This window comes from Psittacula echo, assembly GCF_963264785.1.
Source record: "Psittacula echo genome assembly, chromosome: 8".
Classification (NCBI taxonomy): Eukaryota; Metazoa; Chordata; class Aves; order Psittaciformes; family Psittacidae; genus Psittacula; species Psittacula echo.
In genome coordinates, this window is record NC_137744.1 from 15,508,893 (window position 1) to 15,527,575 (window position 18,683).

Here is an 18,683-nt window from a genome sequence, read left to right on the forward strand (position 1 = left end):
AAAATGGGAGAGTGAAATGAGGCCATAGAAATGCAGATCACTGGAAGGCTGCAAAACCCAAATGCAACTCCTATGACTGCTAATGCCTTTGCTCTGAAACTCTAGTCTCATTAGATAAATCAAAACCAAAATTTCTTGGAAAAAACCCTGAAACTCTAGGAAAACTTGGTTTGTAGAATCTGAAGTACAAAAGGGTACACTTTTGATTGTCACAGAGTCTAGAATTAAATGATTTTGCTTACCCTTTTAGGAGGCAGGCAGGACACTAGCTCCGCATGTTCATAATAGCAATTAAGAACATACACATGGCTCAAGGTACTTACCCTATCATAGCAAAGAAGTGTGGAGAAGTTGGGTGTTTTCTGCTGATGCACCAATTCTACAAAGTGAGCACAATAAACTGCATCGATTGCCGAAAAAATGCACCGAGGAAATATACATAACTGCAGAAATTTTGTGATGGTCTCATTTTTGGTAGATTCTTCAAAAACAGAGAGGTTGGGAGAAAAAAAGAAAGAAAAACCAGTTAGTAAATGGGTTAACACTCAACTACTCTCTTTCCAAGTTCATTGTCACAAATCCGTATTCTCGAGTTTGTGCATTAGGCCGCTTGTTTTCCAGACGTATCTTTAGCACTGCTCAGAAAAAGTCAAAATAAGCTGAAGTGTTTGAGGACGGTGGGATGGTAGGAGGGTGGTTGTAGCAAATCTTCATTTCTTACTGGGAAAATGCTTCTATTACACAATGGGGTGTGAGGGAGGGAAGAGGCTCAGAAAAAACTTTGGTCAACTCCAACTGATCAAATTCTGCAAATTAGGCAAAGCAGCAGCATCTGCTATTTCTCTAGAACATTTGTTTTCTCCTTTCTAGATGGGGTGATTTTCAGGTTGGTTCCCTTAGAAATGGAAGAACATGCTGTCTCCCTGTATATAATCCTTTAACAATCATTTTTTCAACTAAGCAATTATAGGAATTTAAAGACAGTCAGCTTTCACTAAACCACCATCCCAATACAGATCCATTGTGTGAAAGCTTCATTCTACCACTAAGTGAAAGACTGCACTGTATGCTCAAGTTACCCCCTTCTATTTGACCAATCACTGGTTGGCCAACATAACAACCAAACACATACCCAAACTGGTCCCATGAGCTCTTGCCCAGTCAACAAGGAGCATAAAAACAAGCTGGGAGGGATGCACAGCACAAAAAGGCAGGCAGGAAGAAAATAAACACAAGGATGAAAGCACAGAACTGAAGACTGAAAATGGATGCCTTCAGAGGAAGAACCCTCATGAGGGCAACTGGTGTTTTTTCGCTGGGAGCAGACAAATCTATCAGTTAGGTTTAGACCAAGCTTCAGTCTGGTAGTATTTTTTCAACCAGTTATTTCATGTAGTTAATCAGCTGTCCATAGCAGTGCATTAAATACTTGTAGGGGAATAACCTTTCTTGATTTAACTGTCAATGTTTCTTCATTAGTTGGATGTATCTTACATGAGTCGGACAATAAAACGCTTTTCCACTGGATTATGCTAGGCTCCTTGGGACAGATGAACAACTACTTCCAGTTACAAACTGAAAGTTCCTCCAGGGAAGAAAACTGACCAGAGAAAAACATTTCAGATTAACCATACTAGTAGAGTTCACAATCAATATGAAACATTACAGAGGCTTTATCAGAGAAAAGAGAAAAAAAAAAAAAAAAAAAGTGTTTGCTCTGCCTTCTGCATATCTGCCACATGAAATATTTGCATGCTGTTTCATTTTGTGGTGCAGTTAGGCTTGCACAATACTTATCTTGTCATTGGAACAGGGTCTATGTTACTGCTGAGATACTGGTGTATTGCTCCTAATCATAGGACTCAACCAAAGTAAGCTAACTCAAACCATTCATGGAGTGTTTATATGCCTATTTCTTGCAATGTAGCAATTACCCTAACTTAGCAGCACCCTAACTGCAGTAAATAAGCACAAGCTCTCTTGCAGTTATAACTTTCTATTGAATTGGTCAATCTTTGATTTCTTTTCTAAATTAGTGTAGTATTTGAAAGGTCTTGGCATCATTTCTTGCAACAACAAGACACAAACAAAATATTGCCCTAAAAACCAACTTCTCCACATTTGTAGGAAAGACACGTTACACTCTAATTAAATGTTTGCCCTGCTAACAGACCTCAACATATAAAGAGATTTTAAAAATCAACATTAGGAGTATTAGTAAAAGCTGACCTTTTAGTTCTGGGGACACCAAGGACTACAAAAACATCTAGAGTGTTTCCCCTACAAACACTTACTTGCCAGAAGCCAGTTATCCTTCTCTAGTTTCAGTCTCTGTAGGACCCTCTGCACATGCTCCAACTGCTTCTTCTCCTCTTCAAGAAGCTTGTCCTGAAGAGCTGTGCAACGTTCTTTTTCTTTTTTCTTTTTATTTGGAGGCTACAAAATTTCAATGCAGCTCACTTAGTATTATTCTAACACTTGCTACAGACAGAGCAATTAAATTCCTGATAATGCTAAAGATACTTGAAAAAGCTTTCTTTAGAAAAAGATTCACTAAATAAACTTCTGCTTTCACAATGAACTGATTTTATGAATACTGTCAAAGTTAGAGGCAAAAGTGAACAGTTAAACCACAGCTAAATACAGGTGTCAAAAATCGCTTTGTGAAACAGATTTTCCAGTAATTTTCACTTAGTGAAGTCACTGGTATTTTTAATGCAGAAATTATAAGGAAGATGAAATCCAAATCACGTGAATGCAACAAATCAGGATCAGGTGAGAAAACCTCCCAGATAAAAATGACCTTAATATAAGATTTCACAAAAATAAGAAAAGAGCCTTTTAAGGTTAGACCATAAAAATATATAAACATACCATTTCCTGATTGTCGTCTATGGCTTTCATCTGGACTTTAAGTTTATTGACTTCCCTGTCATAGCTACTATGTGGGACAGCAAGGTCATACATTGTTAAAGACCAGAATGTAGCATAAAACTGAGGACTGATGTCATCCCATACTTTGGGAAGGTGCAGAGAAATCACAGCATCATGAACAGGAGCCATCACCAGCTCACACGATGTAATGTATTTGTGAACTTTGTGCTGCTGCTTATTGCCCTTCTCAGCTTTTTTTAGTTCATCATATTTCGACTGTGGATTAAAAAAAAAAAAAAAAAAAAAGAAAAATAAGAAATCTAAGAAGTTAAATTATTTTGGTTTATGAGATTACAAAAACCTACGTAACAAATATTTACACACATGAAAACTCATTTATGAACACAAAGCACTGAGAACATCTTACAGAACTTTTAAGTATTCATCCATATTGGATGGATTTATCTTCTTCTGATGTCGCTACCTAGTGTTACAGTAACACATTATACTACACCAAGTAAGAATTGCTCTCAATATTTAACATTTTAGATGCAGAGACAAATTAATTTCTGACACTTCCTGAGATACCACACCTTTTGGCAGCTGCAGCGTTCTCCTCCACAGCAAAAATACATCGAAAACATCTGCAGAACTTGCACTTTACAGGGAATGGGGAGGAAGAGAGCTACTGATTACCCAAATCATCAGAAGAGATGACTTCGTAAGGTACAACCTCTGTCAGTGGTGTGAAAGCTGACACATGGGCCGTATTTTTTATGAAGACAAAAGATAACAGCTCCTCTTTCTGCTTCTACTCATAAAGCTGCTGCAAGTTTTATTTAGCAAACTTTAGCAGAAGTCTAGCACATATATTGATAGCATGTAGTATAGCAGTGCTAACAGCAGGCAAACAGAAGCATTCTACTTACTGAAATATGGTGTGCATACATGGGTCTTGAGAGGAAAAATGCAGCATCGTGAGGTGTGTGAAACTCGTTACAGAGAACGTCAATAGAAGGCACTCGCTTAATGTAATCCTCTGTGCTTAGATTGGACGCTAAAAACCCACCAAACTGTACCAGGGTGTCATGGCACTACGTGGGAAAGAGATACAAAGTTAGCAAACAGTGTTATTTTTTCAGAAGTGAAGATACGGAGAGCTTGACATTTTTCTTCTTGTTAAAAAAGTCAACACACAGTACAGCAAAAATTATCCCATGCCACGTACTTTTGTCGCTCAACACTGACTCAAATCTATCTGTGCCAAAAAAAAAAGCCCTACAAAAGCCGGCAGAACTGTAAGAGCATTCTATTCTACCAGAGTGAAATTAAACTAGTTCCTATTGCCTAAGGCAGCAAAGGAATTCAGGCTGCTTCTTTTTAATAGAAAAAAGCTCCTCTAACAAAGTAAGGTCAGAAAAACATAATAGCTGCCTTAAGAAATAAGAATTTAACTTTTAATGACAAAGGACATTTTCATCTTTCACTCAGACGTCACTTGTCAATATAATATATATTTAATATACCCATATATTTTAGATGAGATCACTAAAACCAATTCTGAAAATTCTTATATATTGGTATTTTGTAACACTAGCAGTTACCAAAGAAGGGGTTCTCATAAATGCAAGTTGTTTTACTTGCCTGATCATACAGTTTTCCCACCAGCTTCAGATGTTTTTCCCCTCCCTCTTGAAAGATCACACCATTTCTCTGTTGAGCCATAAGCAAGCACAGTGGAAGGGCAAGATCATGGTCCAATAATGCATCTTTCAATCTCTGAGAAGATTTTTTCGTATTCCTAATTTGGCCAAAGTATCCACCCTGCACAGTACAGAAAAAGTTACCCAAGTCTGGAAACAGTGCATCACAAAATGGAGATCATGTGTGCTTCTGACTGCAGAAATACTGATGAATTAATATCAGTAGAGTGCCCTGTCCATCAATAACACACTCTCTCTCTGCGTCCTGTACAGCAATGTGTAGATATATAGATAAGAATCAGAAACTAAGTAGTCTTGCATGCTATTAATTAGTCTTCTATACAGCAAACTGAGAGTGACATTTCAGCTCGGGCACCATGACACCGCATTTTAGACCTAGGCCTGCTCAAAATCTCCTCTCTGGTCAGTACAGGAGTTTCAGATTTTATGCCTATAAAATTATGCCTATTCAGCCCACTAAAGAGTTGAGTGTAGGTCAGATTCAACTATCCCTTTGACACCAAGGCTGCAACAGTTCTAGCTGTTGAAATGGTTGAGCTGAAACAGCAAGACTGCATAATGTGCAAGCTCACTGGCTCCTATAATTCACACATCCGTCATGTAACACTGGATAATGAAAGCTGCTTTTATTGATATAAGATGTTGTGAAGCACAACAGTTAAATGCTCTGGTTTACATTGTCTTGCCTGTCTGTTTGCAAGGCTTGTAAGCCTCAGAGAGAGAAGTTCTCTGATGAAAGCAGTAACACCTTTGTCAGCTGTGCTGCCACAGTTCATGAATTACAAGTCTTTAGAACCACCATTAAGAAGCAATAGCTATTAATTAAATTAAATTAAACAGGGACATACCTCAGCTTTTAGTTGTTCTCCACCAGTCATGGCTTCCAATTGCTCCATTGTCATTTCTTCTGTGATTTCTATCCCTGCCATTTTCTGTACTACCTCTTTTAAAATAAGCAAATCAAAGCTGCACAGAAAAAAGAAAAATGGAGTAAAACCAAGAACATTTGCTTAAAAAAATGGAACCTATGACATTCAATACAATACAAAGCAATACTATGATGAGCATGAAAACAACATTTAACTAGTTTATGAATAAGAAACTAGTATGCAGAGCGCATCAGGATTTCTTTATTGCAACTTAAAAGTTACTACTTAATGGCAATGCAGGCACTCAAAAAGCTGGATTCCAGAAACCCTTCACAACAATTTCATTGTTTTTGAAAATAATAGTGAGAGTAGTGCTATTAACTTTTAAGTAGCAACAAATTAATCATAAAGTTTATTGCCCCCTTTTGCTGTTTTACGTGCTTCATATTGTATCTATCCAGTTATTTCATTTCATACTGTAGCTATCCAGATATTTCATGAACATGGAATATTTTAAAAACTTTATTAAAAATTTCTAGCCTCAGAAATTTACTGGCAAAATTAACCTGGAGAGGATACCTGGAACTTGGAAAACCTTTTTTCACTTAAAACACAGTATATACAAAACGCTCCAATAACCATCCTGACCAGAAACCAGGCTTTACTGCCTGCCCAGAATTCTACAAGGGCAATGACTTCTCCTCAACAGAATACAGTAAACTGCATCACGATCATTCAAACCATGATATTATAAAATATTCAAAAGCAGTATTTCCCAGTAACTTCCGAAACTTGTGTGACCTACTTACAGGAAGTACAGACCTGTGCCCTCTAAATCAAAGGGCTGTATTTAAATAATTTATACTGTTGATAATTTTGTTTTGCTGCTCCACACAATTATGCATTCTGTCTAGGAACGAAGAAATAGCCAATTCAAATAACTGAATACTCCAGTCTTATGAAACTGGTGACAGCAGCAAATGCATTTTACTTCTACAATTCCAGATACGAAAATAAGTAGGGTCCTTTGGTTTGGGGTTTGGTTTTTTTTCCCCAAAATACCTGAAGTCTTAATTCTAGGGAAAGACAAGAAGCATTACTTACCCTTCCTCTGTAGCTCAATGTAATTGTACCATCATCAAAATACAAAGCAAATTGGGGACAGGGGAACACATGAGACTGATTGTCTACATTGCAGGGAAGGTAAAAAAACTACATTTCTCAACAAATACCCTAAAATACCATGCTGTATTATCTCCATTGGAAAGCTGTCTTTCAAGTAAGCATATGGCGATTCACAATAGAAAAAAGCTGATACTCACCTATGTGATAAAAATAACACATAAAAATTAAGTACATAAATGAAACAATAATACTAAATGATGGGAATAGAAGGACAAAAGGAAAAGGAAAATTCAAACTGTAAACCTTGTTTATATTTTTTTTTTGAGTTATAATTAACATTCACCTATGAAGAAGCAATTCGACTGCCCTTAAATGAACTGGACAAACTATTTAAAGCACTGTTAAAATGTTAAGCGCCATCTCTGCAAAGAAGACATTACAAGGAAAGAATAAACTAAAACAGTCACATCCTTTTATAACCACGGGTACTTATTTCTTAAACAACATACTATAATTTCTGTGACAATATTACATACTGGCAGGGTTTTCCCCTGTCTGGTTAGTTGTTAAGATAACTGTATTATAATAAGTTACAGATCAAAAAAATCTGTACTTCAAAAATAACATGTCACAGCTATGCAATTAGAGGAAAAATAGCATACACTAAAGAGGACATTATTCTTCCTGCCATTTACATTTCTTAACCTTCCTAGTATTATGGAATTTTACCACCACATGAGTAACTGCGACATCAAGCACCCATCTATCAGCAAACATCCAAGCAAAACATTATAAAAAGTGAGTTTATAAAGATCAGTTGTGCCAGACTTGCCTTTTCCCAGCTTTCAATTGGTTGGCTACATACTGAAGTAGACCAGCAAGTTCAATTGGGTATTTTCGGAAAACTGCACCACAAAAGCTAGCCAGACCTGAAACAACAAAAACAGTTGTGATTGCACCTCATGAAATACTTATCATTACGTAGGCATTAAACAAGTATATGCAGAATGTCTGTAGTACATGGATTTTTGCAACACAAAGAAAAAAGTCTTTTCCTATTCATTAAACTTGCCAGCTTTCTGCTTTGTTTAAAAAATTGCTGGCAAATCCAAGTATTGATCTTAATGATCAATGGTACGGTAGGTCATAGAGCAGGTGAAGTATTTTAAACATAAATGTAATAAATGAAACAAAAATACTAACTCTGCAGCCAGCTTGAAATTGTAGTGTCATCGTGCTTCATTCTCTCCTTCTCAGGGTTTGCCAGAGCTTCAATAATACAGTCTTTGGTGGAGTTAAAGAGAACATTTTTCCTCAGTTTGTAAACGCAAAGCTTACACAAACCTGTTTTTCAAGCTCGACTATTTGTAATATGTGAACATGATGTGCAAGTATAGCAAGTATGATATAGGGGATCCACTAACACAGTTTTGGTATAAAAAATAAAATGAAATTAACTTAAAAAGCAGTATTTACCTCACTCTTTAAAGGATCACTGTGCCTTCAACAACAGAGTGAAGTAGTAAAAAAAGCCCCTAAAAATCTTACAAATAAAGTTTAATTTGCTTAGTATGAAAGAATGGAGGGTTCTGCAACCCACTAAGCACAAAGGTATTTGCAAATGTCATTAAAATTTCCAGCAAAAAGCAGCAAGAATAGAAAACAATAGGAGATAATATTTACTCACAGACAATGGATTTAATCTGGCTTCAACTGCAACTTTATCAGTAACTAGACGTATTGATTTACATAAAAGGATACATGCCAAGACATCGTAGTTCAGCGAAGTGAGGTATTTCAGTGAATCAACAACTGGAGTTATTAAGTTATCATATTTTTGTATTTGTGATAAGATCTGGAAGTAACAAAAGACATTCAGCTGAACAGGAGCAGTATTCCTTATCATTCACATAACAAATCAAAACCATTTAACAACGCTTATTAAATATTCAGAACCTACACAAAACATGCTTTGAAATTATTTTTCTGAAGGTCTTAAACCACTTTCAAATGCACTACCAATAATTTATCTACTACCTTAGAGATACCAGTGAAACACGTCTCTAATATGTAAAAACAATTCTACATAATTTTTTCTTTTTAATTATCGGAGAATAAAAATCGCAAAAACATTTCACTGATTTTTTTCTAAGATTTCTTAAGACTCCTAAATCTTTGCAGTAAGTTTCTGTTGCTACGTATAATAAGACGACTATTATAAAAAAGAACCTAAGCCATAGAATTATAGAGTAGTTAGGGTTGGAAAGGACCTCAAGATCCTCTAGTTCCAACCTCCCTGCCATGGGCAGGGACACCTCACACTAGACCATGTTGTCCAAGACTCTGTCCAACCCGGCCTTGAACACTGCCAGGGATGGAGCATTTATCACTTTTCTGGGCAACCCATTCCAGTGCCTCACCACCCTCACAGTAAAGAACTTCTTCCTTATTAATCTTATTTTAGAATGTTCTCTTTGGTACATGACATGCATGCACATGTGCTGCGGCATTGATTTCTTCAAGTAAAACCTAAGAACTGGTAGACTGATAACCACAAGTCATATCTGTGCATAAGGTGGAGATCCACCAACATACTTTTACACGCCTTAGCATTCTGTAGCACCAAGCAATCTTAAAAGTCCTCCCCAACTTCATAGGCGTATTTCACATTTCAAAGCTTTGTTTTCTTCTAAATAACCCTGGTGTACCTTCACCACATGTATTTCCAACCATCCAGAGCAACCTAACTTGAACTTGCATTCTTCATAACCTGATGATCAGCGCACACCTGTACCTCTGAGGCCCACCTCAGCTATCTCAGACTAAATACTACTACAAATAAGTGGATGTAATTTTATGTGCAGTGATTATTAAATATGACAACAGCTCTTGAAAAACATCTCATGCCTGTGCCCTACTAAGCAAATCAGCATGTTTTAAATTTTACATCAAAAATGAAAAATAATGAAATTAGAACTGCCCTCTCATTAAGACAGCAGGTATCTTCCTGTACTTTAATATAAATTCTTAGATGAAATAGTATTCAAATACATATAACTACATACATAATCAAATAAAATTGTAGGATTGCTGTGGCTGAGCTTCCCAATTTGTCTTCCAGAAGGTTTCACATTTTCCTTAGTTAAACGCCTGTGAAAGGGAACACATTTTATTGGAACAGACAAGCTAAAAGAAGAAAACAACAAGTTAGTTCCAGTAAAGAAATACTGTTTATTAGTCACAGATATTAAATTCTCACTAGCAGGAGTTTAAGAAATCTAAGTATAGAAATATTACTCTCCTGGGAATCTAAAATCTATAATCCTACAGTTGTCCCTGTACTAGTATGGATGGTATTATAGTGTCAACTTTGAGCACTTTGCATTCAGAAGTTGTCAGTGAGACCTAAGCCACATATAAAAATAGCAGGTGATGCTGTTAATCTCCTGAAATTTTAATTTAGCCACAGAACAGTTATTTTGCATTTGTTGCATTGTGTTCACTGCAAAACAGTATTGATTTCATTTTGTTACACTTCCACAGCATTCCCTACTGAAGATATGAGCTTAACATGAAACCTGAAGTCGATTAATACAAAAGGGAATTGTACACATGGCAATCTCAACAACAGCACTACGGCTCATCTGCACAGTTGAAATACATTTTACAACAGAAGCGATATGAAGTTTTCATGCCTGAAGTAGCTATGCAGCAAGGTAAAAGAGAATCACAATGATTGTTTCTAGTTTTCGTGGCTGCAAGTCCAAAGTCTTTAATACAGTAGCAATTACTCTGTCTTCCCTATGTACAAAGGTTCTAATTACGCACATTGTAAAACCAGAGCATTTGCTTTTGGCAACTACAAATGGAGACCCTAAACCCCTGAAAATTATGTCAGAGACGTTAAACATGAACAAAATCAAAAATTGTTGTGTGCCCACTTAAATATGAGAATGAGTCCTTCCATTCAATTCAACTCACCGCCCTACTGTAAAGCCTACAGAAACTGTAACAAGACTTTTGAGACTTTTTGGATTAAAGAGTCTCCACACCTAGAAAAAATACATTGCACTCTGACATTTCCATAAGCAAAGCAACTTTTCAAACAGCATACCCATGGAAAAGGTTTTAATTAATTTAATGAGACATTTTTTACATATCCTTACTGGTGACAAACGGAGTCTGTATCCTTACTTATTTGACATATTTATCCACAGTACATTAACTACTTCATGAACAAGGATTATCAGTGAAATTACTGCGTCATTAGAAAGGGAATGTATTTGTCAAGGTTTCTTTTCTTCAACTGGCAACATACAATACATTGTATCACAGTTGATAAATATTTATGTACTTAGTCAACTTACTTCATGATGTATTTGGCTCGGTCTATAGTCTGAGCTTTAACTTTCACTAGAAGTGGGTGACTATTGTATGTTTCATTCTTCCATTGCCCGTAAAGCCGGTACCTTGAAAGATTATAAAGGAAAAACATTTTTAGGACTGACAATTCAAGAGACCACTTCCAAAGAATAGAAACAAATTGCTCTACTCACCGGTACTGATATGGAAAAGTTTTGAACATTCCCCATAGTTCTTCAGACATGCATGCATTGCAGTCCATCAGAGAAAGAGATGGCAGTAAGACTTGATCGGTAATACTCAGCAGACAGCTAAACAGTATCTCCTGAGATAAAGATAAGAAACTCAATGTAAGAATCAAGGAAGTACATTAGAAGCAATGCTATGCAGATAATGCAGAAACTAAACATCTTAGTAGACTGATAGAATACAAGTTTGCCACAAGATTAAGACTTCCTAAACAAACAAAACCAACCAAACAAAAAAATTTAAAAAGTACTTAAATATTTCGTATCATAAATCTTTCATTAGATAATTCCTGGGCCATATATACTGTCAATATTTTGACTATATAAGATATTTAAGCAAAGCTGCTGAAGTTTTCAGCAAATTGCACTCATATTTTCAAAACAATTAAATAATTTTAAATCTATGGACTGTGTGCTTGCACAAAGCGTAACAGGAGAAAATAGATTTTGGCAACTGTTTTCAATGTATTAAAGTATTCCTGCCACTACTTCCATTTTCAAAATTCCAGATTAAAGCCTGAAGGCTTTATTCATGTTCCCAAGACACAGCACCAACCTCTATGTTTTCAATATCCTATCCTCACCCCTTCTTAAGCATTTCTCTTCTCCATGGAGCTATGTTAGAATAATGGGGGGCAGAGGAGAACACTAACAAAAAAAAACCCAGAAGAGACTGATTTTCTCTGCAATGATTCAGGAAAGCTGCAATGATTCATGACAAGTGAGAAATGGGAGTAATAAATAATAATGAAAGTAATAATGAAAACTGCATGAACTTCATATTGAAAACTTGCTTCTTGATTAAAAAACAAAAAAAATCCCAACTTGTTTTTGTAAATTAGTTCTCAACTGGACACTTGGGTTTCATTGTGACCAATCTTGGTAAGTCAATAAATTAGGAAGTTTAGAAAGAGCTAAATTAGCCAAGAAATTAAAAATAGCCATTGCACTATTAAACACCTCTCCTACTTCTCATTTCTCTTTTCGTCTGCGCTTTTCTCCAGTAAGTTCTTTAAGATACAAGGTGCCACCATGAAAAGTGTATTTACATAGCTGGAGATACTCCAGTGGATTCTGAGCAAGTAAGAAGTAGAATGCACAGGACTAAGAGAAAAAGATATGAGGAACGCAGGAATAAAAAATTAAAAAGGGAAAAAGACAGGAAAACAAAACAGAAGAAAACCCTGGGTGTAACCAACCTCACTCACAATCTCACATAAAAGCACCTTCCTCCAAAATAAACTCACCATTTTCTCTTTATCTTCTTGTTTGCTTCCATCAGACTGAAACTGTAACAAAAACAATCGTGTTAATTGAAGCATAATTAATGGAGCAGTTACAGTTTCAGAACAGGGCTACCTCAGCAAAAGCATAAACCTGAAGGGCTACATGTCTAGTAAAAATCTAGCAGATCTGTCAGCACTGATTTTTTAACAGAAATTTAAATACAGGGATGAAATGCACTGCGAACATATATAGGGCCTTTGTACACTTTTGTTCAAAATAAGGTAATAACCAAAATAAAGGAAACTTATATAAGAAATACTGAATTTTCTTGGGGGGGGGGGGGAGTACCCTAAGCATTCACCTTCTACCTAAAAATAAAACCCCCAGGACTTCCAACCCAATAATCAACAGCCACAGATTATTTTCCCCATCTTTCTTTCACAATAGTACCCTCTAAAGCTTTTAGCCTTCATTACTAAATTACTTTATTTTCTCTCTCCTTGCTCCATTCCATGAAAAGCATATTTAGCTATCACACCAGTCAATGCACAATTATTTTAAAGGTACACTTGCACAGGAAAGCTGCACTGCAATGTTAGTAGTCTAACTTTTAAACTACTGCACGGGTTAACTTACAGTCAAATTACCTCCAGTTATAAGTATTTCTGTTGCGTGTTAAACGTAGTTTCATAACTAGAACATGCTGATGGCAATAATGCATTAAAAATAACTTTCCCTGTGTTACCTTAACCACTCTGTCACTGACGAATTTCTTCACAGTTCCAACCTAGAGCAAATAGCTAAAATGTTGCTCATTCTTGTCAGAAAAACATTAAACTATTATATTCATATATATACAGTAAAACTGCACGAGACTCCTAAATTGTACGTATCCACAGAAACAAGGGCTTTCTCACAAACCTTCAGTACTTGAACTTAATGACAAAGCAGTCTTAATAGTCTGCTGACAACAATAAAATCAATTACCCCCTTATGATTTCCAAATTAGCTGCACTGTCAGTGCAACATAGTGTGTCACTCAAATATCTATCTTCTCACAGGCCGGCAAGAAATAAGCATGCTATAAATCCAGATTATTATCCACTGGGAAATCTTCTCATTCTGGATGAGAAGATGCTGAGATATTATACCCCCTACAAAGATATGGAAGTATGGAAAGATGGAATGCTTTAAGTTATTGTGGTTTTAATTACAAAGACTACTTGGAACTCAAACTTAGTGTAGCTTTTGCCATCCTATCACTGCGTCTTGGAACCTGATGAGAGCAAACTCTCTTGCCAAAATCTGTGAAGTTAAACAAAAAGATCTTCAATCCCAAGAATTACTTATGTTCTTTGCTCTGCAACATCATGTACAGTTGGACATGAAAGCTTCCCCTCTAGAGGTACATGAATTTTGAATACTCCAATATTTGCTAGCTGTAGCTGAAATAAAATATACTTTCAAGAAAGAAAGATATAAAACTGAAAATCTCCCCTCCAGTATCATTTAGATCAACCAACCTCCCAGACTTCCAGTTGTAAGTTAAAGTAAAAAGCTAGGTAACAAAAAAAGTTATTTTTAAGTTGGGGGGCATGTGTGTGCATCAGAAAAGCAGCAAAAGAAATCATTAGCCTCAGTCTGAGCTGCAGAGTATATTCTAAGGCAGTTCAGAATATAAACTGAACTTGCAGCCTTTGAAAACAGGTCATACTATCAACGCTTCAATATATGCATGGTAAAAATATTATCAAAAGACAGCAACAAATCTCAAGAGGCCATTTTATTTCTAAAGTTGGCAACTTGAGGCTTTATAGGGTGTTTCAGATCTCCACACTGAACTCATCCTTATTGGCATACAGGGATTTGTCCCTGACACAAGTGCAAGAACAGCAGCATTTTAACTGGTAGAACAGGGCGACACCCCACTAATTAAAGAGATGCAACATCTCCTGCTTCCCAAGTAACCCAACAGGTGGAATAGCAAGAACTATTTTAAATACTGGATGCGCATTAGGTTATTGTTCCCCCATTGGCTACACTGTCAGTCTAACGACACAAAAGCTTCTATGCAATTACTATCAAATGTCTGTTGGGGTTTTGTTTTTTTTAAATATCTACATACAGGTAACACTTTAAAAGATAAAGACCATAATGAGAAATTAATAATTATTAAATATTCTTGGTTATAAACCTTAAATGCCTTAATTTGTTCATAAAAATAGTTTATGTTTATTGATCATAAAAACAATCAATAATTAAAGTAAGATTCTCCAAATTAGTTCTTAGTCAAAGAAATTATCTGCTTTAGTATTTAAATACATACACTTGAGCATTTTTTACCATCAGATGAATTGGCATTTTTCAAGTTTTAACAAGCTCTTCTGTCATACCAACCTCTTTCATAAATGCTTTTCCAAGACGCACCACTTTTGCGAATAAAATGGGATCATGGGAGAGATGAGGACCAAGGTAACAAAGCATGTTGAACACTTCCTTTCTCAGGTCCTCGAAGCTGTCTGCTTGTTTTGGTGCTCTCTTATTTGGCAAAGAGGAAATTGGTGACCCTTTAGCTCCTTTAGGTACACCAACTCTGAAAAATAAGATGTGCAGCATATCACATGAAACAAATGGAAGTTTTAGAAATGTATCAATATAGTTAGGCTTACGAGTGAATTCAGGCTTATAAATCCGAAGGTTTCCCCTACACAGCAACAGAACTTTTCACTTTACCTGCGGTACAGAGGTTCAACTGTAACATGTACAAGCTGACAAAGGGCAATTGCAATAGGCTTGTGTGAAGTAGCATAAAACGGGGGCATCTGATCCATAATACTTTGTGCGTGCTGCCAGTCACCAATTTTTAATAAAGCTTCCAATAAGCCAAGCTTTTGATTATCAGGAGGCTGCAAGACAACAATGGAAGAGCTTTTCATACATTCATACAGTAGTCTTAATATTTCTCTTTAAGCATTATGCAGCTGTAATCCATAGCTAGAGAAAAAACACCCTAGTATTTTAACTACACAGTAAAAAAAAAATTATATATATAAAATTCAGCTAGGCATTCAGACAATAAGCACACTTCTAAAGCAATAATAAACCAGTCCACATAACCATCCAACATCTGGATCAAAGAAAAAAGTTAAAAATAAAGTTCAAAACAGAAGATTATAAAGTTGCCTGTGACATTCTGAGAAGTACATGATTAGAACATAGGTCATTCTATTGCAGTTTATTTCTTCACACGGAATTTTAAGGACAATACAAGCATTTAGGAATCCTTTGTGTTTTGTGTTGTTCTGGATTTAAAAGCACAAATTTCTCTTGCAAAGCCAGATATGAAAAAGAAAGAAAGAAAAAGAAAAAAGCTCTTCTGAAACATGCTCTCCAAAAGCAAAAGCAGGTATGGCATATACAAGAGTCAGTCTGGAACTGCTGTCCAATCTAGTCACACTGCTGAGTTCTGTGACTTCTCAGGTATTTCCCTATTATTTATGTCAAATGAATCTTAAAATGCAAAAGTAGATAATGCATTTCCCATACTAAACTATTCATATTGGAGTCATGAGACAATAAGACATTTTAACCACACAAAAGAAGCACTTTGTGAATTTATAAAAGTCAATAATAGTTAAACACTATTTCCTTTATCTGGGCATTTATTCCATGATACTGTAACAAAAATTGTACATTAAAACTGGACACAAAGTGCTCGAATTAAGACTGTCAACAGCTTTCACATTAGTTACTCTACTAATTGCTATGAATTGCACAGGGAATCACATACAAAAATACTAACACAGAAACAAGTTTTTCAAGAAACTGCATGCATTGCATAAGTGTGTAAAGAGTCACAAAAATTGTTTCTGTTAAGCACAGCTCTCCGTCTTCCCATCTCACAGGTCCAGACTTTGTTATTTGTCATTGTAATCCTTCAGAAAAATGTTGCAGTTTCTCCTAGAGCTTAAGATTCCCTAGTTCTTAATTCTAAATAAGATGGTTTGAGCAGTACTTTGACTCTCAAATGAAGATGACAAAAGATGATAACAAAGGCTGCTAAGAAATTCAATAATTTTGGTTTCGAAGTAAAACTTGGACACACAGAAACAAATCAGACCTACAGCAACATGAACAATACACGACATAGAAGCGTCTTAAATAAAGTGTATACATTTACACATACATAGATACAGATTTAATGGAAAGCACAGCTGACAGTTACAATTTAAAATGTTCAGTTCAAACCTTTTTCTACAATGCAGCATAATCATACCAGCATTCCTAAGCCTGGCAATTCTTCATGTCCCAATTCTTGACTGGCAGAAATAAGGAATAAACTCTCAGTAATGTGCTTATTTTTAAGAAACCAACTAGGATTATACTATCATGGGTCCTAGAAAACACAGTTGTTAAAGATTGTGAAGTGTATCAATGCTGAGAGATACTTTAGCTGAGAGATTAGTTTAGCTAATACAACAAAAAGGGAGGAAATAATTAACCATTGAAACAAGAACATTAAAACCTAGAGAAATCCAGAACAAACCCCAAACCATGCATTTTTGCACATTCAATATAATGGAAGAGGACAGACACAAGCCTTTCAAAAAATACGCATGTGTCTGGTTTCCTTTCCAATAAAAATATTTTAAATTATTTTAAACCAAACGTAATTGTTATGAAAACACTTTTATATTTATCTGAAACGTTCACAGACACACACCTTTTCAGTTTTTTCCTCCTCTTTTTCTTTTTCCTTCTCCTTTTCCTCAGTTTTTTCTGAGGATAAGACAACCATTGTAAGCTTCCTGACAATTTGCTTGGCTTCCACGATCTCTCGCTTGTGCTCCTCAACAATGGCATTATCCCCAGGAAGAAGCTAAAAAAAAAAAGAAAAAAAAAAACCAAAACCAAACATTGTATCTGAAAATTTAAGTGCTGCTACTTTGGATCACTTGAGCTTGAAGCAGAAGTTTGGTTTTCCTTGTTACTAGTAAAAGAAACTTACTGCCTGGAAGATTCCTTCTCTTGTCACCATCATGACAACAAAGCAGTATACTATTAAGACTATTCCAAAATCAAGGAGTCATGAGAAATAACACCATTCTACTTCATCACAACCGTTACCTGTGTAAGCTCTCCTTCCCCTCTCCAACTTACCATCCAGTTGTAGCTAGATGGTGACAACTGCACACATACTTGATGTTAACATTTACAAAATACAGTGTCTTAAAACAGTGAATATTCAAAGACATAAGTTTTCACTTGCTCTTCTAAAGGGAAAAAAAAATCATCATCAAGGAAAACTAGGTAACCTAATTACACATTTTGACTATGCCTTTATTTTAAAGGAATGCTATTTAAAGCTTACCAAATTTCCTACTTATCAGCAATGTGGGTTACACACATGTAACATTTGTTTCTTAAAAGCCATCTTACATTAAGAGATACCTAGTATGATAAAACTTCAGCAGTCTTGTACTTGAGAATGATCAGTGTGAGGAATATAACCCTATATTCACAAATTAAAAGGTCAAGTTGTGAAACAGAAGGAAAGCTCTTTTGCTGACAAAACCAAGTACTGATTTGATTCCTAAAATCATGCTCAAACTATAACTGCAAATAAGTAATCAAAACTTACTGTACAGTTTGATACAGTAATCTTCTCTTTTGTTGATTTGGACAAAGGGAAATTTTTACTTTTTTTTTTTTCACCCAAACTGACAGTGGAAAGACTAAGCATCACCTTCTTCAGAGAAAGGACAGTAGAATTCCCCAGTTTCACAGAAATTCAGGGAAGAAGGAATCTCTCTTGGAAAAGTAAAAGGTTTAAAGAGCTACACTTTTCTCATTTGAAAACATAGGTAACCTACTAACATTCACCAATAAATACATAGATGTCATTTCAAGGGGTAAATCACAGGATGCAATACATACTATATATGGCTGTGTGTGTATAAACACAAATAGAGAACAGTTCTTACAGGCTTGCAAGGGGAAGGGAGGGCAGAGGTAGGGAGAACACTGCTGATACAAGTGATAATCCTGTCAGCTGCTATTGCATAGGAACTGCACAACATATACCATTTAAGACTTAACACCTACATGCTAACAATTTTCTTGAAACTCGCATAGCAAGTTAAATTAAGCCTGAACTGAACAGACAAAAAATGTCATTGAAAACATGGAAAGAGACGAAAACTGGCAGAGTGATTCTGGAACGAATTAGATTAAAAATGAGACCAAAAATCAAC

The 18,683-nt window shown here is 35.8% G+C and overlaps 1 protein-coding gene across 10 annotated transcripts in view; it reads right to left on the reverse strand.

Moving 5' to 3' along the window:
* The window catches only part of THOC2 (THO complex subunit 2), a 51,088-nt gene that overhangs the window by 14,874 nt on the left and 17,531 nt on the right, over positions 1–18,683 (reverse strand). For 7 of the 10 annotated variants that reach the window (XR_013957554.1, XR_013957555.1, XM_080624833.1 and 4 more), the window contains 17 exons: positions 17,153–17,308; positions 15,163–15,335; positions 14,827–15,022; positions 13,175–13,216; positions 12,450–12,491; positions 11,149–11,279; positions 10,960–11,061; positions 9,658–9,778; positions 8,354–8,447; positions 7,796–7,876; positions 7,425–7,521; positions 5,447–5,564; positions 4,519–4,698; positions 3,804–3,968; positions 2,875–3,150; positions 2,295–2,436; positions 324–481 (listed from right to left, as the gene is read on the reverse strand). Coding sequence is in view for 8 of the 10 variants with exons in the window: in XM_080624833.1 (XP_080480959.1) it covers positions 324–481; positions 2,295–2,436; positions 2,875–3,150; positions 3,804–3,968; positions 4,519–4,698; positions 5,447–5,564; positions 7,425–7,521; positions 7,796–7,876; positions 8,354–8,447; positions 9,658–9,778; positions 10,960–11,061; positions 11,149–11,279; positions 12,450–12,491; positions 13,175–13,216; positions 14,827–15,022; positions 15,163–15,335; positions 17,153–17,308 (2,274 nt within the window). In the remaining 2 variants the exon portion in view is untranslated. The remainder of the gene's footprint in view (positions 1–323; positions 482–2,294; positions 2,437–2,874; positions 3,151–3,803; positions 3,969–4,518; positions 4,699–5,446; positions 5,565–7,424; positions 7,522–7,795; positions 7,877–8,353; positions 8,448–9,657; positions 9,779–10,959; positions 11,062–11,148; positions 11,280–12,449; positions 12,492–13,174; positions 13,217–14,826; positions 15,023–15,162; positions 15,336–17,152; positions 17,309–18,683) is intronic. The other 3 variants (XM_080624835.1, XM_080624837.1, XM_080624836.1) reach the window with 3 other exon arrangements.